The sequence below is a fragment of the Panthera leo genome, chromosome D1, assembly GCF_018350215.1.
Source record: "Panthera leo isolate Ple1 chromosome D1, P.leo_Ple1_pat1.1, whole genome shotgun sequence".
Lineage (NCBI taxonomy): Eukaryota > Metazoa > Chordata > Mammalia > Carnivora > Felidae > Panthera > Panthera leo.
The window spans coordinates 16459084-16486880 of NC_056688.1; the positions used below are offsets into that span (position 1 = coordinate 16459084).

General features: G+C 60.5%; 1 protein-coding gene across 4 annotated transcripts in view; it reads right to left on the reverse strand.

Annotated features, from left to right (window-relative positions):
- Positions 1-18: 18 nt before the first annotated feature.
- The window catches only part of BCL9L (BCL9 like), a 28197-nt gene continuing 418 nt past the window's right edge, over positions 19-27797 (reverse strand). The window contains exons 2-10 of one of the 4 annotated variants that reach the window (XM_042903878.1): positions 21346-21403; positions 12737-12838; positions 11087-11472; positions 10256-10375; positions 7175-7385; positions 6927-7011; positions 4557-6843; positions 3817-4098; positions 19-3380 (exon numbers count right to left, since the gene is read on the reverse strand). In XM_042903878.1, the coding sequence (XP_042759812.1) occupies positions 2287-3380; positions 3817-4098; positions 4557-6843; positions 6927-7011; positions 7175-7385; positions 10256-10375; positions 11087-11472; positions 12737-12762 (4491 nt within the window). In that variant the 5' untranslated portion in view covers positions 12763-12838; positions 21346-21403 and the 3' untranslated portion in view covers positions 19-2286. The remainder of the gene's footprint in view (positions 3381-3816; positions 4099-4556; positions 6844-6926; positions 7012-7174; positions 7386-10255; positions 10376-11086; positions 11473-12736; positions 12839-21345; positions 21404-27797) is intronic. The other 3 variants (XM_042903879.1, XM_042903881.1, XM_042903880.1) reach the window with 3 other exon arrangements.

The window sequence follows — 27797 nt, forward strand, 5'->3', positions numbered from 1 at the left end:
AGCAAAAAGGCAAGAGGATGGATTTTAATTTTCTCTTTTTAATAAAAAGGCACCTATAAAACAGGTCAATACAGTACAGGCAGCACAGAGACCCCCGGAACAAGCCTAAAAATTGTTTCAAAATAAAAACCGAGAAGATGTCTTCACATATTGTATTTATATATTTATATTTATATATATATATTTATATAATGGTACAAAATGGCTGGGGGTATGGCCGTGGATGGAGGGAAGTAGGCTGGCCTGTGGAGTTCACCTTGGAAAGCTAGTCTGGTGGCGGAGATGGGAGAAGAGAATGGGGAGGGCCTTAGGCCCTTTGCGGTCTGACCCCTCTCTCCTCTGGGCAGGAAACACTTAGAGTCAGTTTGGGGAGTCTTGGGTCAGGGTGGGGGGGGAGGTTCATGGGTACAAGGCCCAGGTTGAGGCAGGGTGGGCAAAGCGCCTGGCAGGATGGAAGCTAGGTGGCCCCCAAACACAGATGTCGGGGCCCTGGCCCTGGGCCCCTGGGAGGGTGCTGGGGGAGGCCGGGGCCTGCAGCCAGCCGGCCCCAGAGGAAGCGCTTGACCTGGCTGACGGTGGACTGAGGACAGCACCAGACTGGGAAAAGTGGGGCGAATTCCCTTTGTATCACAGCTGCCAATGCTAGACCAGACCCTGCAGATCAGGAAGGCTGGGGAAGGGGCCACGGCAGAAGACCCCTTGTCTAGAAATGGCCCTCGGCCCCGGAGGCGGGGCACAGAAGGCCAGGGAACTGCCCTGCCACCTCACAAGGCAGGAAAGGAAGTGAGAAAAGGAGAAGTGTTTTACTCCTGGGGCCAAGGGGGCAAAACACTGAGTCTGTATGGCTTCAGCTCTGACCAGAGGCAGGTGGGGAGTTTTGGGAAAGAGCAGGGGACTGAGGGGGAGGCAGTGGCTGCGCCTGGGCGGGCACAGAGCCCTGAGCCCGGGGCAGGGGGACCTTGCCGGTGAGAAGGCAGGCAGAGAGGAGGCGACAGGATGCCCCCTGCTTTTCCAACACTTTCTCTAATCCACGCTCAAAGGATGGAGGCTGGAGAGAGACAGATCTACTCAGCCAAACCCTTTTCCTTCCGCCTTTGGTGATAAGAAGTAGGTGGCAGTTCCTGGAAGAGACGGGGCCTGGGGGTCACCTGGCCCAGGGCTACCGCAGCAGGCACGGGACCACGTGGACCACCGTGCCACCACCCCATGGCTCCACTCAAGGGGGCCACACAGCCTCCACCTCTCCCTCCTTTCCTTCATCCCACACCGGGGAGGGAGGACTTCAAGTTCTGGCCAAGATGTAGCAGCAGGGGATACCAGCCATCCATAGCTGGGGAGCCAGGGCCCCGTGTCGCCTGTGCGGGGCGAACACACACGCCCGTGCACACATTCTCCTGAATCATTCAGCAAAAGACAGACTGCCGCTCTGGGAGGCCTCAGCCCGGATGGGGCTCTCCGGGAGGAAGCCTCGGTGGTCTGACCTCAGTTTAGGTGCGGGGTATCTTTCATTTCACCGTTTGGGGAAGGGACCGGAATGGTATCCTTACAGACCCAGAGACAATGCAAACACTGGGTACCTGTGTCAGACTGCATGGTCCTGAGTCCAGGAGAATGGAAGGGGCAAGAATTTGAAGAGGGAGGGAAGGGTTTTCTTTTATCCTTTTTTCTTTTTTTGTGACTTCTATCAAAACACAGAAATACAGCACACACACAAACCGGCACAAAAGCGCAGCGCTCTATTTACAGCTGCGGCTGGCACCTGCCCACCTGGCCAGCCGCCTGCAGGGAGGGGTGGGAGAGGGGGTCAGCCACATCAGCAGGGAGAGGAAATGAGGCAGGAAGAGACAGAAGGAAAAACAGGTGGGAGCAGAGAAACCAAGAGGAGAGAGAAGCCCGCGGCAGAAAGGAAAGGGACAGAGTGGGGAGACCTCCTCCTTCCCCTCTCCCCCACGGACTCGACACAGGACTCCGAAAGCACAGCTGCAGAGGGTGGGTGCAGAGAAAGAGGGAAGGGAGAGGCTCCATAGGACTGGGGAGGAACGGGCGAGGGGCAGCCCCGGTGGCCGAAATGGAACCCCAATCCAAAACCCCCCACCCCGCTCTGTCACTTCCCCTTAAGCCGCCAGCACATCTGGTTTCCACAAAATGCCACGCCCCACACAAGCCCCTCCCACCCCCTCCACCCCACCCCTTGACCCAGGCCATCCCAACACTGGAGGGGAAGGAACTTTCTTAAGGTTATCATATTTGCAGTATCGCCCCAGCTCCGGCCCCGCACGGGGACTGCTAGAAGGGCAGGTTGGCCATGCTGCCCGGCGCCGGGAGGTAGCCCATCTGGCTGTCCAGAGACACACTGCGCTGCCGCAGGGGATGGGACACCATGAGGTTCTGCTGGGGCGGGGGGCCCATGAGGGAGCCCTGTGGGGACAGCATGTGGGGGGGCTGGCTGTAGACCTCGCCCCCCACGCCCCGTTGCTTCATCAGCATGAAATTCTGCTGGGTCATGAGGCCTTGCGGAGGCGACATGACCCCCTGGTGCAGGCCGTGGGGCACCATGCCCTGCTGTGGGGGCACACCTGTCCTGCCCAGCAAGGACATCTGTCCGGGGTGGCACATGGACATGTTGAGCCCCCGCTGGACGCCCTGCTGGCCCGGGAGGTTGGGGGGCCGTGAGGGGGTCTGCTCCGCCATCATGTTCTGCAGGTTCATGAGATGCAGGTTGGGGGGCTGGGCCTTGGGGGGCTGGTTCTCGCTCTTGGGGAAGTACTGGAGGGTGCTGCTTGGCTTCTCAGAGGGGATGATCCTCGACAAGTCGAACTCAGGGATCCCCGTCGGGGTGGGCCGGATCACCTCGCTCAGCTCGGGGTCGTTCAGCACTGATGCCACCCCGGGGAGCACGCCCGGCGGGTAGGCGTCGCCCATGCGCCCAGCCATGCCTTTGCCCATCAGGTGCTGCTGAGGGGGCATGGGGCCGGGCGGCTGGCTAGGCAGGTCCTCTGGGGGCAGGGGCATGCCTGAAGGGTAATGCTGCTGCAGGCCAGGCCCCCCACCCCCACCCCCACTGGGGGCCATGGCACCGTGGGGCTGCTGCAGCCGAGGAGGGAAGGGCATCATCTGGGAGGAGCTGGGCACAGGGCCGCAGGGGGCATTCAGGGAGTCTGGGCCCCCTGGAGGCAGCATCATCGAGTTTTGAGGGGGCCCTCCTGTCCCCTGCGCATTGGGGTGCAATGGAATGTTGGACCCCAGAGGGGTAGGGGAGGGCAGCATGGTAGGTGGGGGTTCGTGGGACAGGGGCTGCTGGCCTGGCAGGTTCATGCCCATGGGGCTCTGGGCGGCAGCCGAGTTCAGGTGCATCTGGTTGGGCTGGTTATTGCTGATCCCTGTGGGGAGAGAGAAAAGAGGGTCAGAAGCTGTGTGCGCCCAGCTGTGAGAGGGTGCAGAACTCAGTCCTTCCCCACTCCCCAGCCAGGCTCATGCCAGGAGGGGTAAGGGGCCTCCACCGTGGGCCTGTCCTGGCTGCAAGGGCGTGGACTTGAGGCATTCAAGTTAGAAGCCAAGAGACCCAAGTTCTGGCCCAGTGTGCCATGGGGTCATCACTGGATGTTGGAAAGACCACTGGAGTACTCTGGGCTTCGTTTCGCTAAATTGACGACAAGCGGGAACTTGACCCGGGACGCCACACCCCCATCCCCAGGGCCCACTGGAAGCGCACGAAAGCCAGCATAACCACAGGGGTGACCGCTGGCCATGGCATCTCTTCCCGTGCCCGGTGCCCACACCAGCTCTTCTCCTTGCGGCCCCCTTCCTGCCTCGCACCTGGCCCAGAGCCCTGCGGCGGTGGCGGAGGGGGGAGCAGGGGCCGGTCGGGCAGCAGCTCGTCGTCAGAGGTGGCGATAGTCTTGATGGCATTGTGGTAGAGCGGGGTAGAGCTGGGCATGGCGTACTTGGACATCTGGGACATCATCAGTGACAGGGGGTTCTGGGAAGGCGTGGGGTCTGGGGAGGAAGTGAATGGCAGGCTGGGGTTCATGAGGCCGCTGGGAGGGTTGGCGGGAGGCGCCGAGGAGCTGCTCCGGGGGCCGCTAGGCGGGAGGGCACCTACAGAAGCGGGGAGACAGAAAGAGCGGGAGTGACTGGGGAGGGGAAGACGAATTTGGCTGCTCACGCTGTGGGTGAGGAAAAGGCCAGCTCCCGAATCTCCTGACTCGTCCAAGCACGCCTCCGTTCCAGTGTTCTGCTCAGCACCCTCAACGTGGACCCCCGCTATCACTACAGCCCACCCGTCTTCAAGCAACTCCTGCAGCCTCAGGGGCCCAGACAGTGGGGAGACCCCAAGTACGAACCCCTCAAAACGCCTGGGAGACCACCACGGCGCTCCCTGCGGAAGCTCACGCCCAGCTGGTGACACGTGCCCCTTAAGCAGAGCCATCCACCTCTGCGCCCGGATACAGACGCCTTCACTCACTTGCCTGCCCCAGCCCGAACACGCCCCCCGGACCCCCGGAGGCTCCCAGCGCCAGAGTCCAGTGCCCCCCGGCCTGGCCTGGCGGACTTACCCTGTTCCATGTTGCCCAGGGTGGTGGAAGAGTTCATGTTGAGAGGCGGCTGCTTGTTCTGGGGGACCCCAGGGCTGGGCATGGCTGTCTTGGGTGAGGCGACCCAGCCCGGAGAAGGCACCGCCATGGAAGGAGACTTGAGCCTGCTGGGCGAGCCAGTGGGCGAACGGACACTGAGAGAGGAGCTGAGGACCTGGGGTGACTTGAGAGGTCCCGGTGGGTTGGCCGAAGGCAAGGGCACCATCTGTGAGGGAGTCTGGGGTGATTTGAGGTTGGCAGAGGGCGATGTGACCAGGGGTGAGTGCACCTGGCTGAGGGTGGGCGACTTCAGGTGCCCCATGCCTGGTGAGCCCATCTGATTAATACTGATGGTGAGGTCTGAAGGCCGTCTGCCCAGCCCCCGACTGGGGGCCGAATGCACGGACCCGGGAGGATTGGACGCGGGGGGCAGAGGCATGTGGCTGAGCCGGGTGGTGCCCACATTGCCCATGGGCATCGAGCTCTGGTCAGGACTGAACATGTCTTGAGTATTGCCCATGTCCTGGGGCATGGCTTGGTAGGGTCCCTGGCCCCCAGAGAATCCCTGCTGGCCCTGGTTGGGAAACTGTGAGGGCATAAGCATCTTCTGCGGGCCACCCATCATGCCACTGCTGTTCTGGGCCCGCACCCGGGCCATCTCCTCAGGGCTGAGGCCCTGCGGCCCCATCATGTCCCCGGGGCCCCGCATCTTCTGCGACATCAGCATCTGCTGCTGTGGGGTCATCTGGACGTTCAGGTTCATGTTCATGTTCATGTTCACATTCATGTTCATGTTGAGGTTGCCTGGCCCCATGGGAGGGTCCACCTCTCTCAGCCCAGACTGCCCCATGGGGGGACTCAGGAGGCCCCGGCCTCCACCGAACTCCATGCCCATGGGGGTGCCCGCCAGGCCCTCGCCACCAGCCATCTGCCCGGGGAATATGGCCGGATCCATCTGCCGATGCGCCTGCATCATCCGCTCCATCTCCATGCCCTGCCCCATGGCGCTGCCTGCCATGCCCAGGGGGCGTTGCATGCCCATCGACCGCTTCTCCAGCAGCTGGTGCCGCAGTAGCTCCTCCCGGACCCGAGGGGTCATGAATCGCTCTGCTTCGCCCTGCCCCCCTGGGTAGGGCACAGCATTCTGGGCAAAATTGCCGGGGCCCCCCATGGGGGGCAAGTCTTCGGTCCAGCCCATACCCGGCCTCACGGGCCTCTGCATGGCATTCATGGGCACCTCCATGGGCATACCCTGCATGCCCCCAAACCCAGGCACCCGTTGCATCTGGTTGCCGGGGAAACGGGGGCCGGGAAAGGGAGGCCCGCCCCGGAGCTGCATGGGATCTTGGACGTCCATGGGTCCCCGCAGCTGGGCGCCCATCCCTGGTGGCCACTGATCCCCAGGCTTGCTGTGGTAGGGAGGCGGCGGCCCCCTCACCATCATGCCCCCCATGCCCATCATGTCCTGCAAAGGGCGGCCCCCGTGCAGCCCAATCTGCTCCTCCTTCCGCCGCTTCTCCTCGTAGTATTCTTCCTGCAGCTTGCGCCAGGCCACCTGCTCCGGCGTCAGGCTGTCCTGACCCAGCCTCTGCATCATCATGTTCATCTGTTGCCCCATGTCGCCGCCCGGGGGGTGCCCAGGCACTTCATGCTCCAGCGGGGGGCCCCCTAGGCTCTGCGTCTGTGAAATCATGGACTGCAAGGGCTCCTCGTACTTCTTCAGCCCGCTGGGAGGGGCCGCAGGGGGCTGCTGCGGGGCGGGAGGGGCTTGTGCTGGTGGGCCCCCCTCCACGGCTCCTCCTGGGGGCCCCTTGAGGAAGGGCTCGGCCTCCCCGCTGCGGAGCAACAGCCGCTCAATGTCTCGAAGCGTCTGGAGGGAGCGCTCCCGATGCTCCAGCTGCTCCTTGGACAGGCCTTCCGAGCCCACCAGGCTCCGCTGCCCGTTCCCGGCGGGGGCGGCCTCCCCCAGCAGGGCAGGGCCCGGGGCGCCGCCGGGGTCTCCTCCAGGAGGCAGCGGGTTGTTGGCGGTGGCGGCTGTCGGGGTGTTGGGGTGGGTGCCCCCGGCGCCACCGCCCGTGCTGGCGGCTCCCACGGAGTTGGGTGTCAGGTCCTGACCGGCGTCCTCGGGAGGACCCTCTGAAGGCAGGGCGGGCGGGGCGCTGCCAGGGGCGGGGGGCGGCGGGGGCGGCGGCAGTGGCTGGGGCTGCGGCGTGCCTGCTGACGGCGTGCTTAGGGGCAGCGGTTCGGGGGTAGGTGGCACTTTCGGGGCCTGCAGGACGACAGAGGCAGAGTGTGAGACAGCTAAGGGGATGCGCCGGCCAATCCTCCTGTTCACAGGGGCGCCGCACCCACCTGGTCCAGCTTGGCCCGGGGCACGTTCTGCTGGTGGTAGGTGAGGATAGAGTCGGCCCGGCCCTGAAGCACCGCCTCAGCAGCCCTGTACGGGAGGGAGGGTCGGGCACAGAGAGCTCAGACAGGGGGCCGGGAGGGAGCCCTTGCCCTCACCCAGCCCAGCCTAAGCCTGGCTCCCGGCAGCCACCCGCTCAGGCTGAGGGGCACCGGGGAGAGGGAGCCGGCTTGGCCTGCCCCGAGGCACTTACGTGTTGGCCAGGTGGGTGGTGAAGACGTACACGTACTGCGAGGGAGGCTTTCCGGGGACGCCCCCACCCCCGCCCCCGGGGGCATCAGGCCGGAGGCCTGGCGGAGGCCCGTGGGGGGCGCCTGGGGCGCTGCTCTCGCTGAGGGGCAGTTGGGCGGCTTGGCCGGGACCCAGCTGTGGGGCCGCCATGGCTGGGTCTGCTACATTACAGTCTGCGTGAGAGAGGAGAGAAACAGGGTAAGCAGCCCAGATTTAGAAAGGAGAGCCAGCTGGCACTCCCCACCACCCCATCCCAGAGATGCCCAGGGACAGACGGGCTCACTGTTCTGCAGCTCGTGCCGGCAGGGGCCGTTTGTTGTCACACTCTGGCGGTGTGTGTCTGGCTTCTACGCTTACTTGCCCGATACCAGTCCTCGACCACCACGGATAAATTGTGGGGAGCATACGGAGCCGAGGGGGAGGGAAAGCGTGACCCCCGCAAACAGGCTCCCGTGTGCCTGGCATTCTGCAGGGTACTTACAGATGTGATTCCATCTAACCACAACGTCCCTGGGAGGGAGGTGTCACACACCCTACTTTATGGAGAAGGAAACGACTTTGGAAGGATGACATTACTCACCCAAGGTGACACAGCCCATCAGTGCAGAGCTAAAGTTTGAACCCAGGCAGGGACTGCAAAGCCCTTCTCTGAGCCACGCACTATAGCGTGTGTGTGTGTGTGTGTGTGTGTGTGTGTGTGTGTGTGCGCGCGCGCACACACCCCTGCGAATGCTCCAACAGTGGGGGTGACGGTAGGAGGAGGCCAAGAGGCTGTACAGATCGATGATTCAAACGATGAATGGTTTTGCAAGCGAATCCACCATTAACGGATGTTATGACCTTATGAAGATGATAGTCCGTCCCCTTAAGCCTCAGTTGTTTCGTCTACACAATGGAAATACTAACTCCCACTCTGCACAGGAGGCAGGCCAAAGAAATCTGTTTTTACGGTAACTTCAGAACTGTGTCACAAACTAAAAAAAAAATCACTCCAAAAACAGAGTTATGAAAGGCTGGCATAGTGGATGCACTCCCAGGGTAGACGGACCGCCCTGAGTATGGACTGAAGTTTGTTCCACGGTCACAAAGTTGATTCTGAGTCCTAGCCTAAAAAAAAGAGCTACACGTGGTCATTAATGGGACTAGGTAAGTCAGCAGACCCATTCCCACGCCAAGAAAAACAAAAGTTAGGGGTGCCTGGGTGGCTCAGTCAGTTACGCATCCGACTCTTGATTTCAGCTCAGGTCACGATCTCATGGTTTGAGGGATCAAGCCCTGTGTCAGGGTCTGTGCTGACAGTGGAGCCTGCTTGGGATTTTCTCTCTCCCTCTCTCTCTCTCTGCTCCTTCACGCTCTCTCTCAAAATAAACAGACAAGAAAGAAAGAAAGAAAGAAAGAAAGAAAAAAAAGAAAGAAAGAAAGAAAGAAAGAAAGAAAGAAAAACAAATTTTACATAGAATGACAGAGCCAAAAGCTTGGGGGCCCAGGGGGGGCTTGAGAGCTGACCTCAATGTGCAGGGTTGCCCTGGGGAAGAGGAAGGTGCATATTTGGTATACAGAACTAGGACTCCCAGGTACAAGTTAGGGGAGGGAGGCAGGCTTTATTCCAATGAGGAATTTTCTAGTACAATAAGAACAATGGCAAAAGCTAACTGTTCTAAGTGTTACACATAACTACTCATTTTCTCTTCATACCAACCCTATGAGGTAAATACTTTTACAGATGGGACAACCGAGGCTCTTTCCCAAATGTACACAAATAATAAATGGGAGACCCGGAGTATGAACCAAAGCGGTCTGACTGCAGTCTGTGCTACTCACCTCTACATTAGACTGCCCCCAACCTAAGAATTTGGGAATCTAATGACAGAACTGAAACAGTAACAGTGGTTGCCCTAGTTTGGGGTATTGGAAGCTATCAATTTCTCCTTTGTATTTCCCTGTTTCTTTCAATGTTTCTACATCCTGGCAGTCTAACGTTATAAAAGTGAACGAGGGTGGTGGGGGGCTGAGGGTCCTGGGAGGCAGTGACCAGCCCCATCTATCCCTGATGGGTTCAGTGGGGCTCATGGACCACCTGGGCGGGGGTGGGGGGGGAGACTTGGGACCAGATGACCTTTAAACTCCCAGACAGCTGCAGAGGCTTCTGTATTTAATCCCATCCACCAACACGGTCCACTCATTCCACAAACATCTGCTGAGTCTATTTCCTCCTCTGCAATAGGCATCCTAAGAACACCTACTTCATAGGGCTCTTGTAGGGATTAACTAAAACAAAGTAGCAAAGTAGCCAGCACATTCTTTTTCTTCCTTCTTTGTAGGGTCCCAGCCCTCGAGAAGTTCACAGTTTAACATTTCTCTGGCTGGCTTCTTCTGCATTAAGTTGTTTCACCCCTCAAACAGGTGTAATCTTTGAGGGGGCCGACCAAATAAATGCATATGGACTTCCCAAGGGCAGGACAGTATCTGGTTCTCCCCATTACGTGAGCAAAGGCCCAAATACACACTGATCAATACAATAATGAGAGGAAGGGGCATCCACCCACACCCACTCCTCGTCCTGGTGACGCACTCTAGGCATTTGCCAGGAGTCAATTAGAGGTTGGGGAAGGGTGCCAGAGACACAGCCACTGTCAGCTCACACCCAGGCTTAGTGAGACTTCGCGAGCAGAGCCAATGTCTGGCTCCCAGGGATGCAGGACCCTCGCCACCCTCCCTCCACTGACCAGTAGGTGGCAGCAGAGGCCAGGAATTCACGGGAGGAGGTCTAGGTGGTGTGGCCAAGAGGGGCCACCCCACCCTACCTCTGTCCCAAGGAAGAGGGGGCCACTGAGCACCTGGAAGGCAGGGGCTAAGCTGTCACATCGCGGGAGGGACAGAGTGACAGGTAGGATGGGAAACAAGTAGCCTGGGCTCCTGACCCCTGCTCCTTGCCCAGACTCAGCCGGCTAAAGCCCTAGGTGAGGAGAGGGAGGCTCCCTCAGGGCAGCCATCCCCCAGGGGCACAATGGGCCACAGCATCCTGGGATCAATGGGCACTCACTGTGGGTGGCCCCAATGGGCTTGTCGTCCTCCTCGCTGTCGGGTCCTGAACACCATTCGTCCCCACTGTACGGCTGCTTCCGCTCCAGCACACAACGCCGCTTACTCCGGGGTGCCACCTCTGCCCGGGCAGGACAGAGCAGGCAGGGGTCAGAAGGAATGCCCAGAGGCCCTGTCCTCCTACACCCAGGGTCTCCACAGGCCCATTCTCCCAGATGCCCCACCCCAAGAGGGCAATGCCCAGGACATGGTGGGCACTTTGCCAGCCCTTGGCCCCCACCACACCGCCATTTGTTTCTGATTTCTCTCTCCAGCCCCGCTGCCTGTCTCCCTTCCCCCACCCAGCACCAAGCACAGCATAATCCCCAACCACAACTGGTTCTAATTAGGGCTGGGGGGGGGGGGGGATGGTGAGGGAGGGGGAAGGCGCTGCTACTCTTCCAGGCCCCAGAGCCTGCTCAAGAGCTCCCACCAGCTGGGATACTAGGAGGTTCCTAGGAGGTGTGTGGGTCTGCTCCTCACCCCAGAGCACCTCCCTCTCCCCCTCTGGAGGCTCTGGTGGGAAAGCAGAAGAGCAATGAGGCTGACCGGAAGCCCCATCACGCTGGGTGGCCCCTCCATGGGTGGCACCTAAGGATGAGAAATCTCCACCCTGGCCAACCCCACTCCTGAGAGAATGACCAAGTTGGTGGGTATAATGGGGGTAAGAGAAAGGCGACCCTGCATAAATGCTGGAGAGAAGCAAGTGATAGGAATCGGACAAAGAGGGCAGCAAGCTTGGGCCTTGGACTATGGAACATGCTGGGGTCTTGGGGACCAGGAAAAGGGATACCTTTGGCCTCTGAATCCAGGGATGGGGTCCCAGCCTCTCGCTGCTCTCCAGAGTCCACAGACACGCTCCTCTCCCTCTTCACCTTGCCCTTGAGCGAGCTGAAAGGGGGCACCCCTGCCTGGGGGTTCTTCAGACTTGAGTTGCTAGGTGAGATCTGGTTGGCCTTGGCCCCATGGTTCCCCGCCCCCACGCCCTTCGAGCCCAGGTTGCAGGTGGGTCCTTGGTTCACATTCTGGTGCTGGGATTGGGCCCCGCCATTCCCTGTCTTGCCATGATTGGTCAACTTATTTTCTGGGTGCATTGGCTTGGCTGGGGCTGGGGGGCAGTGGCCGCGTGGGGAGAGCGGCGGGCTCCCTGGAGCTTCTCTCCTCCTGGGGTGGGGTAACCTGGGAGAAGGTGGGAGAGACATGAAAAGTTAATCTTGCTAGGGGCCTAGCGCACCTGATTTTAATGCCCCATCCTGCCTCACCTGGTGGTAGTGGAGATGGGGGCTGAGTAGCATCTTAAGACCACCAGCTATTCCCTATCTCCCTCCATGGTTTCTCAGACAAGGGCTGAGGTCTTTCTCCACCCTGGGGAGTGAAGATAGGGCAACCCCCTCCACATCTCAGACCCCATGATTCAAGTGGACACCAGGGCCTTGGTTGGCAGAATCCGCCCCCCTCCCCCCAACATCCATCACACTGCAAGCCTCCATGGCAACTCCCCTCCTCTAGCACCTGACCAACACTTAAACAACCTCTTTTAGGGTTTGCTGTTTTCAGACTCCTTCCAAGTTCCTACACCTCAACTTTCATGTGCCCCTACACCAGCAGGTAAGGGAAATGGGACCTGAGGGTCATTGTTCATGCCCCAGCCCCCTTCCTCTGGGGAAGTGGGGAAAAGCACACTGGAGAGTAGTGCCCACTGATCCAGACAGCTCCCCAGAGCAGGGAGGGGGGAGCCTGAAGGGGGTCCCCCGGCAGGCCTGGCAGGCAGGCAGGCAGGAGCAGGAGGAAAGGGGGAGGGGAGTGGCGTGTTAAGCAGAATGGAGTGAAGCTGGAAGCCAAGGATTCCTGCAGCCTAGGCTGCGGGCCCTTTAAGCTCCAGCCCGCTCCCCCCACCGCCTCCCCCTCCCCGGAGACCTATTAATAGCCGCTGGAAAGATCACATCACGGGAGAGGATATTTATCCCCCCTCATTCCACACCAGCTCAGATTTATTTCAGCTCTGCTGTCCTGCTGCTGCCGCCTGGCCCTGTCTGCCGGCTTCTCCTGGGGAAGGGGAGGGAGTCAGGCACCGCCCCTCCCTCCAGCTCCCACCCCCGGCTAGACTGAGGCCAGAGGGCGCCATTGGACCCGACAGTGAGGTGGGCGGGGGTCTGCTCAAACCGTTTTTTTTTAGGAGGCAAGGGCTGGAAGGGACTGGAGCAGCAGTCATAGCTGATTGCCATTCCCCTCTGTCCCCTGGGCCCAGGCACTAAGGCCGTGGGCTCCTGCCTCAGGGCAGGCCTTCCCATTCTGACCCCCCTTTAGCCCACCGGTGGCCTGGAAGCCAAGTGCCCACAGGGTTCACTTTCCAAGCCAGCACCGCTCAGCCCCGTGACCACTGGGCCCTTCCCTTCCCCGCACTCCACACACACACTTCCCGCCCTCCACGACACCCACACACCTTGTCTTGTTAGCCAGGATCCTCATGGCTCCCACACACAGTGGGGCTACGGCCCCTGTGCGTGCCCAGGGCCCAGCCAGGTACTCGGTACTGGAGCACGGACTGCAGCAACAAGCCCCAAAGAGAAAACTTGTGACTTGGGGAGGGGGTGTGAGAAGGGGAGGGGTGACGGGAGGACCCAACAGCCCTGGGACTAGGGAACTAGAGAGGGTAAGGTGGGAATGGAAAGGGAGGACTACTAGGTGGGGTCTCTATCCTGGAGGCCGGTCCTATCCCCATCCCTCCCGCACCTTACCCTCAGGGAGCTTGCAGTCTCTAGCAAGCACACACCCCACACCCCCCGCCCCACCCCGGGCCGCTGAGGCAGAAATCACTAAAAGGATAAGTTGCAAAGGTGCCCGCGTGGGGCTGCCAGGAGGTCTGCTCTAGCCCCCTGGGGGACTCCCGCTCCCAGGCACGCCCCTCACCCGGGGTGGGGACCTCCTCACGCCCCGCCCCCAGGGCGCCCGGGGCGTGGAGGGGGCCGGGGTGGGGGCAATGCCCCGCCCCGCCCCCAGCTCGAGGCCTAGCCCGTGCCCATTCCAGCAGGCCCGGGCGGGCAGCTAGAGGCCTGGCGGGGCCCCGGGGCTGCAGCTGGGCTCTTCTGGAGACCAGTAACGCTGGCTCAGATTCCTCCCCGACCGCAAGAATGCAGGAGCCTCCCCTCCCCCCCCCCCCCCCCCGCCCCTGCACCCCACCCCGCCCCCTTCGGCAGAGCCCGAGCGGAGAGGCAGAGCGAGCGAGGGAGCCAGCGAGCGAGCGAGGGAGCGGGAGACGGACAGGACTGCAGCGTGCCTCGCCAGGCCCCGCACGCGCCGCACGGACAGACACACGGCCAAGTGCGGCGATGGGCGGGGCGCGTGCGGCGGCGGGCCGAGGTTCAACCTAGCGCCGGGCGCCGCCTGGCAGGGGCTCAGAGACTCACAAGCACCCAAACTGACTCACACACACTCACAGCACACACGTGGACGGGAAGACAAAGACACGCACGGAGCCCAGGAAACTAAAGGCGCGCCCACGCCGACCCCGAGGAGGTGTGCTGGAGGGCGAGGGAGGCGCTGGCCCAAGCAAGAGCACGGAATCAGCCTGGGGCACCCGCGGACGCCCAGGCTGCCCGACAGCAGAGAGGGAGCGGGCCGACTCATTGAACAGATGAAAAGACTGAGGCCCGGCCACAAGGGAACCATGGAAAGTTGAGCCTGATAGTGACAAAGAACCACGCGCGTGCGCGCACGCACGCACACACGCACACGGGGCCACAGATACACCAACAAACAGACTTACACAAGCACCGACGCCCCACCCAACCGCCCCCTACCCTGCCCTCCCCCGCCCCACCGACCGAGTGGGGGAGGGGAGGAGTCTTGGGCCTAGCTTTGCCCTCATGATAGGCCCAGCCAGACACCGGTACACATTCTCGCTGCTCCCTGGAAGGCTGCTGGAGGCTGGGCTGGAGCGGGAGGCGAGGCGAGGCTCCCTCCCCCCCCCACCCCCCGCCCCCGTGATCCTGTGGAAGTCTAACCCTAATTTAACCCCAGGCATATTGGCCTTCCCTGCTCTAGCTCTGTCTCCGGGAAGAGAGGCTGCTCAGGGGAAGGTTCCAAAGTCCAGGGCCTGGCTGGGAAGCCGCCCGCTGCCAGCCCGCATCTCCTGCAACAGGTCAGAGCAGGAACAGTTAAAGAGTGGGGCTGGAGAAGGCACCTGGGCTTAGGGACAGGCCCGTGGCTGACAAGTCTCGAGCGCTCCCTTTCACCACCGCGCTGATCCTCAGAACTACCTACGACCCGATGGGGACAGTATCCCCATATCACACCGGGGAAACGGAGATTCGGGAAAAGGGTCTGGGTCATGTGACCAGTATGTGGGAGCGCCGAGACCCCATTCCTGGGGTGTTTCTCCGCACTGCAGTGTCTCGCGCCCCCCCCCCCCCTTTGGTGTCATGACGACGCATCAGAGCCTGCACCATATCGGTGGGCTTCTCACAGGCCACCTACTGGGCCCGCCCCCTGTGGGGCAGAGGGGCAGGGCGAGGGCCACCCACTACCTCCTGTGTTTACTTCAAATGTTGGGATATTTGTAATATCCTGTAATAATTTGGGAAGCGGCTGTTAGAAAACTAGTCCTCTCCTGTGTCCCCAGTCAGGCCAGAGCTCCTCCTCAGAAGAATCTCGGAGTGACCCTCCCGACTCCCTCTCGGACTCCACCCCCTCGCTCCCACCCCGCCGCAGGGCGAGCTGAGTCAAGCACAGATGAGTCAGGACTTTCCCATCTCTCACACCTCCCCCCCGTCTACCCCTCAGGAGTCTGCCCCAGCTCCCAACGACCCCTCATCCTCACACACTCACAGGCCCAGAAGAGACCTGGAAGGCCTGGGGATGGGGGTAGAAGGGCTAATTCCTGGAGGGTGCAGTTTTTCACCACCGAGTAAAGGGGACTTCCCAGCACTAGAGCAGAAGCCCCTGGGATGAGTGAAAGGAAAGGCACCACCGGGCTCTGGGAACAGCGCTGTGGCTCCCTCTCAGAGGGTAGGGTGGGGAGTGGTGACCTGTGCTCACAAACAGGCTTCAGTCACCTGAGTGAATGGCCAGGAGCACACCCTGAGAACAGAGCCCAGGAGGCAGTTGAGACAAAGAACCTCAGATCAGCTGCTTTGCTGGTTGTCTTCCTTGGGGGAGGTGGGGGCTGGGGGGGTAGCCAGCGGACCTGACCCCAGCTGGGGGAGAAGACCAGGAGGCTTCCATGGATGCTCAACACACCGGTTGGCAACCTGCTTATTTCCAGCTGCCCCCACACTGGAAGCCCCTGCTTGGTTCGCCAGCCAGCCCACCGGTCTCATTGCCTAGCTCAAAACCATCCAAGAGACGCAGAGAGAAAATGGCTTGGAGGCTCCATGCTCCCCCCATACAGTGGGCAGACACCTCTAGAGAGGAAATGGGCTGCCTGGGCCCTCTGTGATGGCCGAAAGGTCAGGGCCCTGCTAGAGCAATAGGGGTAGGATTATTGTCCCCTGGCTCAGGGAGACGCAGCTCCCAAGACAACAAGGTCCGGGTGCCCCTTCCTCCTGGGTGTCAGGATACCTTGGTCCCTAGAAGCTCTCCCCTACCACCCAGGTCACTTCCTCTTCCTGAGGTGGTGACTCAGCCAAGAGGGGAGGTCAAGGATTCATACCCCAGCAGGAAATCTGCTCAAGGACCAAGGTATTGCTCTGGGACCCTCTATGGGGACTCGTAGACTCAGAGGCCTTCCCCTTGCCCTGGTTCCTAGCAGCTCTCCCCCTTTCCCCCCACCTCCTGCCAAAGGAGACCATGCAAATCAACAATTTTTGTCTGGTTGACAAACCACCTCACCCCACCTGCAGCCCCAGGGTGACGCCAGGCAACCTCAATTCTCCAGGGACATGGCAACTTCTGGCCCCAGACTACTGTAGTCTGGGGGCTCTGAACAGGGTGCTTCTGGGGGGGGGGGGATGCTGCCCATTCTGGTGCCCACTGTCCCTTCTGGAGGCCGCAGAACAAGTGGCATTGCCTAGACAAGCTTGAAGTCACCTCACTTGGCTCCTTCAGCCAGTGCCAATGTGGCCAGGCCTTGGGACACAGTCATGCCCTGGCAGTGGGGTGCCCCCAAAGGCTGCTGCCCAATCCCTGGCTGCTCCCTCCCTCGGGGGGGGGGGGGTGGTGGGGGAAGGGAGGGTGGGGGGCACAAGGAAACAAGACAGGGCAGGAAGCCCAGGCAGGCGGCGGGCACTCTGGGCCAGGCACAAACAGCCAACACAGGAAACCACAGCCCACCCCCGCCCACCCCACCCGCCCAAAGCTCTGGGAGAGAGGAGTTGCCAAGAGGCTGGTACCCCGACTGGGGCAAGGGCCTGGGGTTAGCCGGGGGCAAGGCGGGAGCAAGCAGTTCTTCAGCCTTCTCTCTGCCCCAGACCCTACCTGGGGAGGGGGAGAGGAAGCCAGGCTGGCAAGGGACGGTGCTGCCTCTTTAAATCCACCGAAATCCTGAGCTAGGCCCAACCCAGCTCTGGTTTCACAGGAAGGAAAGGAGCTCAGGAGCCAGTAGGGCAGGCGGTGGTGTCTGGAATTAGCCCCACCGGCCCAAATATATCTGGTCTCCGCCTGCCACCCCACTGGCACTTCCTGCCCCCTGGCACCTGCACCACGGTGGGGGTGGGAGAGGGTCTAGGTGCTACTCCCTACCCAGTGGGAGACCCTGGTCTCTGGAGTTGTCCTGTTGCTGGGTACACGTGGGTGGGAGGTGACCTCCCAAAGCCTTCCCAGAAGGGAGGAATGGGCAGGGTGGCTCCCTGAGCGCCCTCACCTGGCCTGTCCTCCAAGGGGTTAATCTGGCCCCTGTTGGGGGGCGGGGGGGTAGGGGTGGCCTAGGAACCTCCTCCAAACTGCCTGGCGGCTGGGAACAATGGGGCCATTGTGGGAGGACCGGAGTGCGGGCAGACTTGCTGGCACAGCCAGCCAGGCGGGACCTCACCCAAAGCCGGCCTGCCTGCCGCACTGCTCTCTCCCCCAGGTACTGCCAGCGGCCCAGACGTCCTCCCAACCCCCTCCCCTCGCCCGCCTGGCCCAGACCCCTGGCACCAGCAGCACCTGGAGGGCCCTCAAGCTCTGCCCACGTTGACATCCAGACTGCTCTGACCCTACAGGAAGCAGGGGCATGTGGGCCAGGGCCGGGTGGGGGTGGGGACTGACGAGACAGGATGTGTGCCTGTGATCCTCCTGCAGGGAAGACAGGAAGGCCAAACGGGGTTTCTGGTGTCAGTCCTGGCACCCTCAGGCCAGAAGGGCTTAGGGGATTGTGAGACCAGTGACCGGCAGGGTCCCCTGCCCCCAGGCCTCCTTTCCCACACTCATTCCGTAAACCTGCTCCCTGAGGAGATCCTGCCCCAGCAGCCTCACCTTCTGGGGTCGGGACACTGGCAGGCAGTGCGAGTGATGCAGGGCAGTGAGAACTGGGTTTGCGGTCAGACAGACAAGGTGCCAGTGACATCCCGCCCTTTCTGAGCTATGGGACTTGTCCCTCTGAGCCCGTTTCCTCATCTGCAAAATGAGGATACATTTACAGGGTGAGATACGTATGACATACTCAGCCCTCAGGAAACCACCTTTGGCCCTGATATCCCCTTCTTTGCCCCCTGCATAGCACCCAGATATGTGGGCATTTGGTAAAGGTGGGCATTTGCCCTTGCAGTATCCAAGGGAATGGGGCCTGTGGACATCATATTAATGGTACCAAGTACAAACGCTGGGCTCTTCCTCTGCCCTTCTGGAAGAGGCCAGCTCCCTCAGCTAGCACTCCCCTGGGTATCAGTAGATGTACTGACATACACTTGAACCCAGAGTGTGAACCCCCAAAGTGATAACGTTCTCCGCTCTCTTAGCTTCGGGTGTGTGTCTCAAAGCCTCAGGAGGCAAGTGGGAGGGGTTTTCCTTCAGTAGTGGCCTGTATCCTCCAACCAGGCATCCCTCTGCCCGTCCGACCCCTTGGTAGTATCCTGTAGGGTTTGGGCTGGAGGAAGCTGGGGCCTCCTTTCTTGCCATGCGCATCTTTAAAGGGTGAAGGGTCCAAGAGAGCAAGAAAAGCAACTGGCACAGGCAGTTCTGGAAAGCATGGGTCCAGGGAGAAGACCTGTCCTCTTCTCAACTAGAGAGGGCTGTCCCTCTCAGGGTGGCTCCCCGAGCCCCCAAAGGGTTAACAAGGCCCTAAAAATAACCTGCTCCCAGCAGGACCCGCTGATTGGAACCCTCCAGCCATCTGTTCCCATTTTCTCCTGTTCACATTGGAACATCTGAAACCAGCCCCAGAGCCCCAGCCCGATCCCAAAAATAGCCCCAGCCTGCCCAAGGAACAGGCCCCAGGGGCTGGGCACAGGCAGCATGGCCAGCCCGGCAGTGAGGCATGGCCCAGGCCAACTCTGAGCCCTCACTTTCAGGCCCATAGAAGGGAGGTGTCCTCTCTGGTCCCAGAAGGAGGTGATGAGCAGAGCCAGGGTCTCCAGCCCACTCATCTTGGTACCAGGCCAGAGTACCAGGTCCTCATCTTGGTACCGACCAGCCAAGCCCAGGTCTCAGACCCAGGAGCCCTGGGATCCCAGCTCTGCCACATCTTAATCCACTTTGTCCTGAGATTTGAATACTCGCTCCCCAGAAGATCCAAACCACCCGTCTGCAGAGCTCCCCCTGTTGTGGGTACCCCATGCCTGCTGCCTACTCCTGGGCTCCTCATCCAGAAGTTCCCAAGCCTCAGCCCCTCCACTATCTCACTCCTACCCCAGGGCCCACAGGACCCTGCTCACCCAGGGTCACTCAGCATCCCCCCTGCCCCACGGTACACAGGGCTGAAGCAGAACTCTTTCCAGCACTGCCCACACTCAAGCAGCCCAGGAAAAGAGTCCTCTGGCCACGGTGGATGCCAATATGACCCCACCCCACCCCCGGGGGTTCAGGATGCCTCCTCCCTGCCGGCTTGTGTACAGCAGGTGCCAGGCAGGCCCATCTGGGCTTCTATACATATCCCGGGCCTGGGCACTGCTCTGCCACACTTGGGGAAAATGTCCAGGCAGGGTACAGGGAATCTAGGGGACCCTGGACCCTGGGGCAGGCGTCACAGCTGCCATCCAAGTCACAGCTCCACACTGCCATGGCTCTCCCCAAGGAAGGTCCCTGACCTCTTAGGCCAGGAAGGAGAGGAGGCAACCAGTTAAGCCATTTAAGGACAGAATGTAGCGTTTCAGCCTGGTGAAGAACAGAGCAGCAGGGATGGGATGGTGGGAGGGGTGCTAAAGTTGATCTGAGCCAAGCAGCCCGGGGGAGGGAAAGCTCAGCCTGAGAAGTGCTGGCAGACCGGGAGGGACATGTCCTAAGTCCCCCAGGCTCCTCTCTGGGCCTCTGGCTATTTGGCAAACTTGCAACCCAGATGTTGGTGGGCTCCAACGGTGGGGAAACTGAGGCAGCAAGAAAGTGAGTCTGGAAGGGTATTAGAATCCAGGAATCTGAAGTGCTGGAAAGGTTGCCCCCCCCCCACTCCTCCCACCGGCCATCAGTTCTTCCCTGCTGGAGCACCACTGGGAGGGTCGGGAGGGGAAGGGTCGGGGGTTCCTGCAGAAAGCCGTGACTAATAATGAAGAGAGGCAACTCTAGCGTTTATTGAGCACTGGCTCTGTAACATCAGACTGCCCCTAATGCTTCACATGCATGATCTGATTTAATCCTCCCCATAACGCCACAAAAAAGTACTTTCCTGATCCCCACCTTTAAGGCACAGGGAAGCTAAGTAACTTGCCGAAGGTACACAGTCCAGAATTGGAAGAATCAGGATTTGAACCCACAGACCCGCCAGCAATTGGGTTTGTAACCATTTTGCAATACAGATTCACCCTGGATCGGCTTTGACGAGAGAACGGGTGCCCCTCACTCATTCCGCACACACTCCCTCCACGCCTGATGTGCACCAGGTCCTGGCTAGAGGCTCCCAGTTCCTGCCCAGGGAAGAGATCAAAGAGAGGGCACCAGTCCCCACCCCCTCAGCACAGGTGCCCTGAGAGCAAAGTTCTCTAGGGCCCCCAGTCCTACCCACCCCCAATCTGCTAAGTCCTCACCCATCCTGGTCCCTAATAGTGGGAAGGGAGCCAAGCAAGTTACCATGACAGCAGCACAGGGCCCCAGCTGAGAGAGGCCCCTAGGCTGGCGGTGAGTCTGCCGCCCCTCTCACTCACCAGGTGGGGGTCAAAGGTCAAGTAGGACTCACTGGTGAGGGTGGAGTCTAAACCCTGCCCCCACACCTGCTCAGCCACACCTGTCACTGCTCCCCTCTTTTTTCAGGGCTCCAGTTGGAAACAGGACCACTTCCTGCCAGTCCCTGAGGGGTAGTGGCCTCCAGCAGGGAAGGGGGGTGGGGGGATTAGAAGCCCCTCCCTCCTGAGGACAGTCTGAGAGAAGGGCCTCCTCCTGGTCCTCAGCCTTCTCCAGCTTTCCCTAGTCAGTCCAGGAGCCTACAGGCGTGTTTGTTGTGAATTCAGAGAGTTGTTGCTAAGTAAGGAAGGAGGGGAGGGAGGGGAGGGAGGGAAGGAGGGGGGTGGTAGTAGGGAGAGAGAGAGAGTGTGTGTGTGTGTGTGTGTGTGTGTGTGTGTGTGTGTGTGTGTGTGTGTCTAGAGGCCAGGGCAGAAACCACATTACGGTGGCTGGTAGCCACCCTGGCTTTGACTCAGCCAGCTGAGGCCAAAGCCGGGACAGAGCGGGGCAAGTACTTGGGATGACCAGGAAACTGTACCTTGCCCTCCAGGGGTGATTGGCCAGGAGCTCCCCACCTCCCACCGGGATGGGATCCAGCTAAGAAAAGGATTGGGACTTTCACTGGAGTGGCGCTTTAACCCTTCCTGCCCCGCCCCGCCCCAAGGCTCCGCAGCTCCCCTCCAATGGGTGTAAGAGAGCGAAAGGAGAAGTGGGGGCAGAAAGCCAGGAGGAGGGCGCCCAAGACAAAAAGCCAAGCGGGAGACTCTGGCAGACAAGAGAGCAGCGAGGAGGCTGCGGAGGGCACACACAAGCACACGGAGCTCTCACCTCAGGAGCAAAGTGTGACGGGCTCAGGCTCAAGGGTGTGGTCTGGGAAGGGGGCTCCCTGTGGAGAGACGGTCAGAGCTAGAAGCCCAAGCCAGCAATCTCTGCCCCTGCTCCTCCCATAACCCCAGCCCCTCCCCCAACATGCACACCACATAAACGTGCACACACAGACACACAGCCTGCAGCTCCAGGAAGTCTCTGAGCAACTCGGACACCACCCCCCCCCCCCAACTCCAGAACTTCTGTGGATTGGCTGGGAGCCAGGCCTGACCCAGCTGCTGCACCACACCGCTCCCCCTCCCTATCCTGGAAGCAGGAAAGGAGAAGGCACTGGAAGATGCCTTTGAGAGAGAGAGAGAGAGAGAGGAGGGGCCGATGACTCCCATGACCTGGCCTGAGGTTCTGGGGGAAAGGATGGATGGGGAGACCTGAGGACCCTGGCTTTCAGTGCCCGCCGCCCCCAGGGCTATCCTATGCCAGAGGAAAGAAGGGTGCCTCTCCTGAGCCCCTGTGTGGTCTCTTTGGCTACACCCCTTATCCCCTGAAGACGCAAAATCCCCACCGGCCTGGGTGGGAGGACCTGGGGTGAGAGAATCAGGCTTAGCCGTTCAGCAGGAGGGGGCTGGGTGAAGCTCCCACAGGCAGGCGGGAGGGAGGCTGGTGGCTGGGCTCAGTTTGTACTGGGGGTCAAAGGGGAGTTCTTTTCCGAAGAATTCTGGGAGAGACGCCAACTAGAGCAAGCTGCTAACCACCCCTCCCTCTCTCTCTCTGCACTGGGGGCAGGGGGGTGTCCCTGCCAACCAGACTTAACCCTGTCCAGACTGTGTTGTTCCCAGGCCCAGGATGGGGGAGTTGGGTAGGAGACTTCCAGTTGAGCTCAACTTCCAGTTCAAGGGGGCAAGTGCAGAGTTTCTGCCAGAATGAAGCTGGTTCCACATAGCCCCATCTGGTAGCACCCTGCCCTACCGCCACCTGGGTGACTTTTCTAGGCTCATCTCCTGAAGGTGTCTGCAGTGACGTGTGTGTGCGTGTCTCAGAGACAGAGATTGAGAAACAAACCGAAAATTCCTTGCCAAAGCCCTCCCCTTGCTGGGTCACTGAGCACTGTACCAACCTGTGCCTCTACCCCTCCCTTCCTCCCACTGTGTCCTGGGACCAGAGGCCATGGGGGTGGGGGGAAAGGACAGCTTATCCTTCTGCCTACCTCCTGCTGCTGTCTCCACAGGCCCTTGACTCCTACAAACAGCCCCTGCTTCTTCCTCACTGGCCCTCTTCTTCCTCACTGATTTGACCCCAGTGCTACTGGAGGGAAGCATCCAACTGTAGCCAGAGATCCCAGGATGGGAAACTGAGTCATAGCGAGACATCAGGGTTTCCAGCGCCTGAATCCCAGGCTGACATAACAACATAACTCTGCTATCACCACCCTTGCTTTAGCCAAAAAAAAAAAAAAAAAAAAACAACCCAAAACCAAAAAACAGCCCCTCTGGCACCACCACCCCCTCCCCGCCCCAGTGCAGAGCACAGTCTAACTGCAGCAGGGACGGATAAGATTCAACATCAGGAAGGACTTCCCAGGATCCAAGCTACAATGGCAGCTGGCCCCACCCCAAATGCCTCATATTTCTGGGGTGAAACATCACACCCCTAGGATTCCAGCCCCTTCTGTCTTCCGTGAAGGTGGGAAACACAAACGTCTTGTGTCGTTTTACTGCCTGCCCCTAGCCAGAGAAGTCAACTTTCCTGAATCTTAAATTAGCCACCACCAAGCTCCCAGGTCTGATGTGGCTGGATGTTCCTCATCCCTGCGGGAAGGAAGTGACTGGGGTAGAGGGGTAATCCCCTTTCCTAGCCCTTTCGGGCACCGGGGCCTCCCTGTGACAGCCGCCACTGTATCATCAGGTCAAGAAGAGGGTGCACTGATAGTTTGGGGATCCCTCAAGATGCTGGGCATCTGCGAGGGGCAGAGGAAGAGAGCCCAGCCCTGGGGATAGTTTATCCCAAAGTCTCCCCACTCCACCACTTTCTCTCCAAGGACCACGGAACTGCCAGAAGCCTTGGCCCCACTCCAGGAAACCTCCCTATCAAGGGACAGAGGACTCCATGTCCCAGGTCGCTGCAGGGAGACCTGTGACGACACACCCCAGACACGTTCAAAGGGAGGAGGAGAGAAGTGAGAACAGAAGCAGAGCACACACGTGCACAAACGCACACACATCCACACACGTACGCTCATCAAAGAGACACAACCCCAGGCGTATATACCCACTCCTTACAGATACTCCCCGTAGGTGCAACTGAGACACGGACACAATTCCCGAAGATACACATCCGAGATACCTCCTACAAGTAACCCCAAACTCCCTAAGAATGGCTCAAAACCCACAGAGGCTGCCATCCTCATAGAGAATGAGGAGATCTCAAGAATCACAAAACACATGGGCCGGTCACACAGAACTGCTGACAGAAGAGACACCCACAGTGGGATACACACACACACTGGCGTGCACGCGCACGCACACACGCAGAGTAGTATGCACGTGGCTGAGTGTTAGCACTCAAACTCACACACACACACCCTGGCAATGCACAGCGTGAGGTCAGATTAGAGGACTAAGTTCTGGGCTAGTGGGGAGGAGGGGAGGCAGAGGGGGGTGGAGAAGTACTCAGGGATTTCAAAACAATCTTGGTTTCGAAATGCTGGAAATGCTGGATTCAGGGCCATTCCCAGTTGAGGCTGGGGTGGGGGGTGGGGGGTGGGGAGTAAGGGGGAGGGGAAGACAGGCCAGTGCAGGGCCACCAGCCCTTTGGAGGAGGGGGTTGGACAGAGGGAATCCCAGCCTCCTCTGGGAGAAGGGGGCCTAGAAGAGACACCAAGGTTAGGAGGGGCAGGTGGTCCAGGACCAAGCAGGAAGGGCCTGGGGTGGAAAGGAGGCAAAAAAAGGAGAGGGCTCCCCTTTGGCCACTGACTGAAAAAGTAAGAAGACAGGGAGGCCACCCCTCCCCTGAGGAGTGAGAGGAAGAGGGAAGCTGCCTGTGCCCACTTCCCCCAGTTATGGGCAGTGGTAAACACCTTCTCCCCTACAGAGTAGCCCCCTGGCTGCCCTTCTCCACCAGCTAGCAGAGCCCCAAGGTGGGCCCAAAGCTAAGGGGTCCGAGAAGGTGGGGGGATAGCTAGGGCCTGCAGGGCTCAGAGATCTTTCCTGGGACCCGAGCCTCCCCATACTCAGAGCAGGGTGGGAGACAGCTGCCTGGGAACCAGGAGCTTCCTTCTTCTTCATGGGGCGGGGGGGGGGGGGGGGGGGGGGGGGGGGGGGGGGGGGGGGGAGGAGGCTTTGGGGAGACTGAGGGAGTACAACACACCCCCGCACCCAGGAAGTCACCCCTTTCCTCCCAGGGCAGCAGAATGTCCTCCATGCCCCTCCCCCAACCTCTGGGGAAAGTCGGCAGTTCTCTCCCAGGGAGGGGAGGTCAGGCCAGGCTGGGGGTGGGGCTCTGGAGGCCTGGCCCTGGCACCCGGCAGAGGAAATTCCAGGCTGTAACTCCAGGCTGCCTTTAGGGCCGCCCATCCAAGTGGCATGCAGCACCTCAAGAGTGCTAGTACGGGGGCGTCCTCCACTGAGACCCTCAGCTCCCAGCCTCTGGCTACCTAGCCCTCCAATGGGCTCTAGCCCCAGCTCTAGTAGATAAAGGACAGGACCTGGGGAAACATAGGACTCTCTGGGCGAGCCTCCACCAGCCCCATCCCGGCCCCCTGGCCACTCAGAGCCTCCTTTTCCCAGATCCCCGGGGGGCAGCCCCTACAGTGTGGCTAAGGGTGGGCAGCTGCCAGGGCTGGCAGGCAGGGGCACAGATGCCAAACTACAGCAGCCGGGCGCTCAACAGGTTGAGCCAGTCCCTGGAACAGCCAGCCCCACCCCAGGGAGAGCGGGCCTGGCAGAGGCTCCCTGCCCGCGGCACCCAGCCTGTACCCGCTTGGCTCCCACGGCTGCCCACTTTCCCACGGTGCCATCCCCCTCTGCCCCCTCCCCCCCGGGTCAGCACCCGGGCAGCGCCCAGGGCTCCTGGCGCAAGGAAGGGATGCCATTTCCCCGTCACCCCTGGATGCCAGGCTCTTGGGGTGCCTCACTACCAGCAACCAAGGAGCCCCAGAAGAGCAAGCATGGCATCAGGACAACAAGAACTCCAAAGTGCCCCCCACCTCCTTGCAGGCTTTTCCCGGTCCTGGGGAGACAGGACACTCAGACACCCTGGCTCCCTGCAGCTGCCCCGTCCCCTGGGCGCTGGGGCAGAAGTTCAGCCTGTGGCGCCAGAGGCAGTGTGGGGGTGCCCCCAGATCCTGTCTCAGACTCCCTGGAGGAGGGGCTGCAGAGCTGGGTGACCGCTGGCCCCTTCGGCTCCCACCACAGCTTCTGCCACCTGCGGCGCTGGTCCCTTCCTTCCACCCCACTCCTGGGCTCCACGGAGCTCCGTCCCAGCCACTCCCCCACAGGCAGGCATCCCCCCTTTGCAGGCATCTCCTTTAATCTAAAGCAGGTGCCAGGCATTCCAGCCCTGGCTGAGTCGACATTGCCACCCACTAGGCCTCTGCCCAGAAGGCTACTGCCCTGCTCATTCATGGAAGTCGAGTCCCCAGCCCAGGGCTCCCGCTTAACCCAGGTACCCAGACACTGGGGTGGGGGCGGGGGGCGGGAACTCCCCAGACAGGCACGGGCGCCCAGCACAGGTTCAATAAGCAAGTTCACTGGACCCCACGTTACCACTGCTGTGCTAGCCCCAGATTTCTGTGGACCACCAATCCCTCTCCAGGACTCTGTAATCTCTTCCCGCCTTGACCCTCAACCCCAGTAGTTAAAGACTCCTTTTGGACCTCCACATGGACCTCCACAACCCACCTCTAGCCATAGGGCCCCTGCTATCCCAAGCATAAGAGTTACTCTGGATCTAAGATTATGCCATTCTATCCCCGACCAGCACCTTCGGAAACATTAAGCTCCCCTTCCCCTAATCAAGAACAACACAGGTAAGCAGAGAACCTCTGGAGGGAGGCGGCGAGAACCAGACCAGGTTCTCCAAGGCCAAGGAGCCTGATCTCTTAGGGGAGTGAGCACCTTCCTCCCTTACCAGACTTCCTTGGCCCCTCACCTTCCTTGCCCATTCTCACTGGGTCCTGAGGCTTCTATCAGCAGACAATTCACAGATGACACCAGAAAGACAGGGCCTAATCACTCTCTTCCCCTGGGGCCATGAAAGCATGGTCTTGACCCAGAGAAGGCGAGATGGTGCTGGGGGTTGTGGGGGGCAGAAAAGCCAGGCCCAACAGAAGTGGCTGCTTGCTGGAGAGGCTGAGGAGCCGGGAGAACCGGGGCAGTGGAAGCCCACCCACCCTGGAGGTCTCACTCAGAGAGCTGCCCAGAGGCATCAGTAGGATTCCAGCTGATACAGTGTGCAGACAGCTTTCCTAGGTAAAACAGGAAACCAAGGCCAAAGATCAAGTGGGCCTCAAGCCCCCTATCCCATGGCTCAGTCACATGCCCAGCTCACCTTTCCCAAGCAACACTTTTTCTCTCTGCAGCGGAGCACCCCCCACCCCCCACACCCAGACACAGACACACACCCCAAGCAGCAGACAGACTGAAGGAGGAGGGAGGAGGGGTGTCAGAAAAACCCGGAAGGAAGGAGGCCGGACAGACAGACAGAAGCAGATCCTGGCTTCACTGCTCCAGAGAGACACCCTCCAGACTCCCAGACGGTGAGGGACACTCTCTTTCTCTGCTCCCAAGAGGGAGAAGGGGAGAGTAGACTTAGTGTCTCCTGAAACCAAATTCCAGTAGCTCTGGGATAGGACATACCCCCAGACAAGTGAGAAGCCCTAAGCCTCACTTCTCTTCCCCATATGCCTCCCCCACGGTCTCCGGGGGGACCAAGGCAGAGGGAGCCTCCCCTTAGCAGAGCAGGGACACCTCCAAGGAACTGTGTGACTGCCCCACCCCCCAGCCAAGCCCACACCACTGAGAATCCTTGGCCGGGAGACTCCTCCAGTCACAGCCCCTGCTGCACCTAGGCACTGCTTGGGGGCAGAGGGTAACCCCAGCAATCCCCAATCCCAATGTACCTCTTTCTGGAGGCTCCCATTAACCAGGGGAGGAGTGCTGGGGTGCTGAGACCCAAGGGGTTGGTGAGCCTGGGAGGGGGACTACATCTCCCAGAAGCCCCCAGGGCAGGGTTGCTGCTCCAGCTGGCCCAAGGCCGGCCTTGTTCTCTGCGCTAGGGTGGCAGGGTCCCCTGATTGCCCCTAAGCCCTCCCCCCTGAGCTCTGGGGCTGCCAACCTGATTGGGGGCCCAAGAGTAGCCACCACAAACCCTGAGGGCGTCCCCCACCCCTTAAACAGCCTAGGGGTGCGTGCCAGAGGGCAACAATCAGACTGTGTTCCCCCTTCCCAGTTCGAACT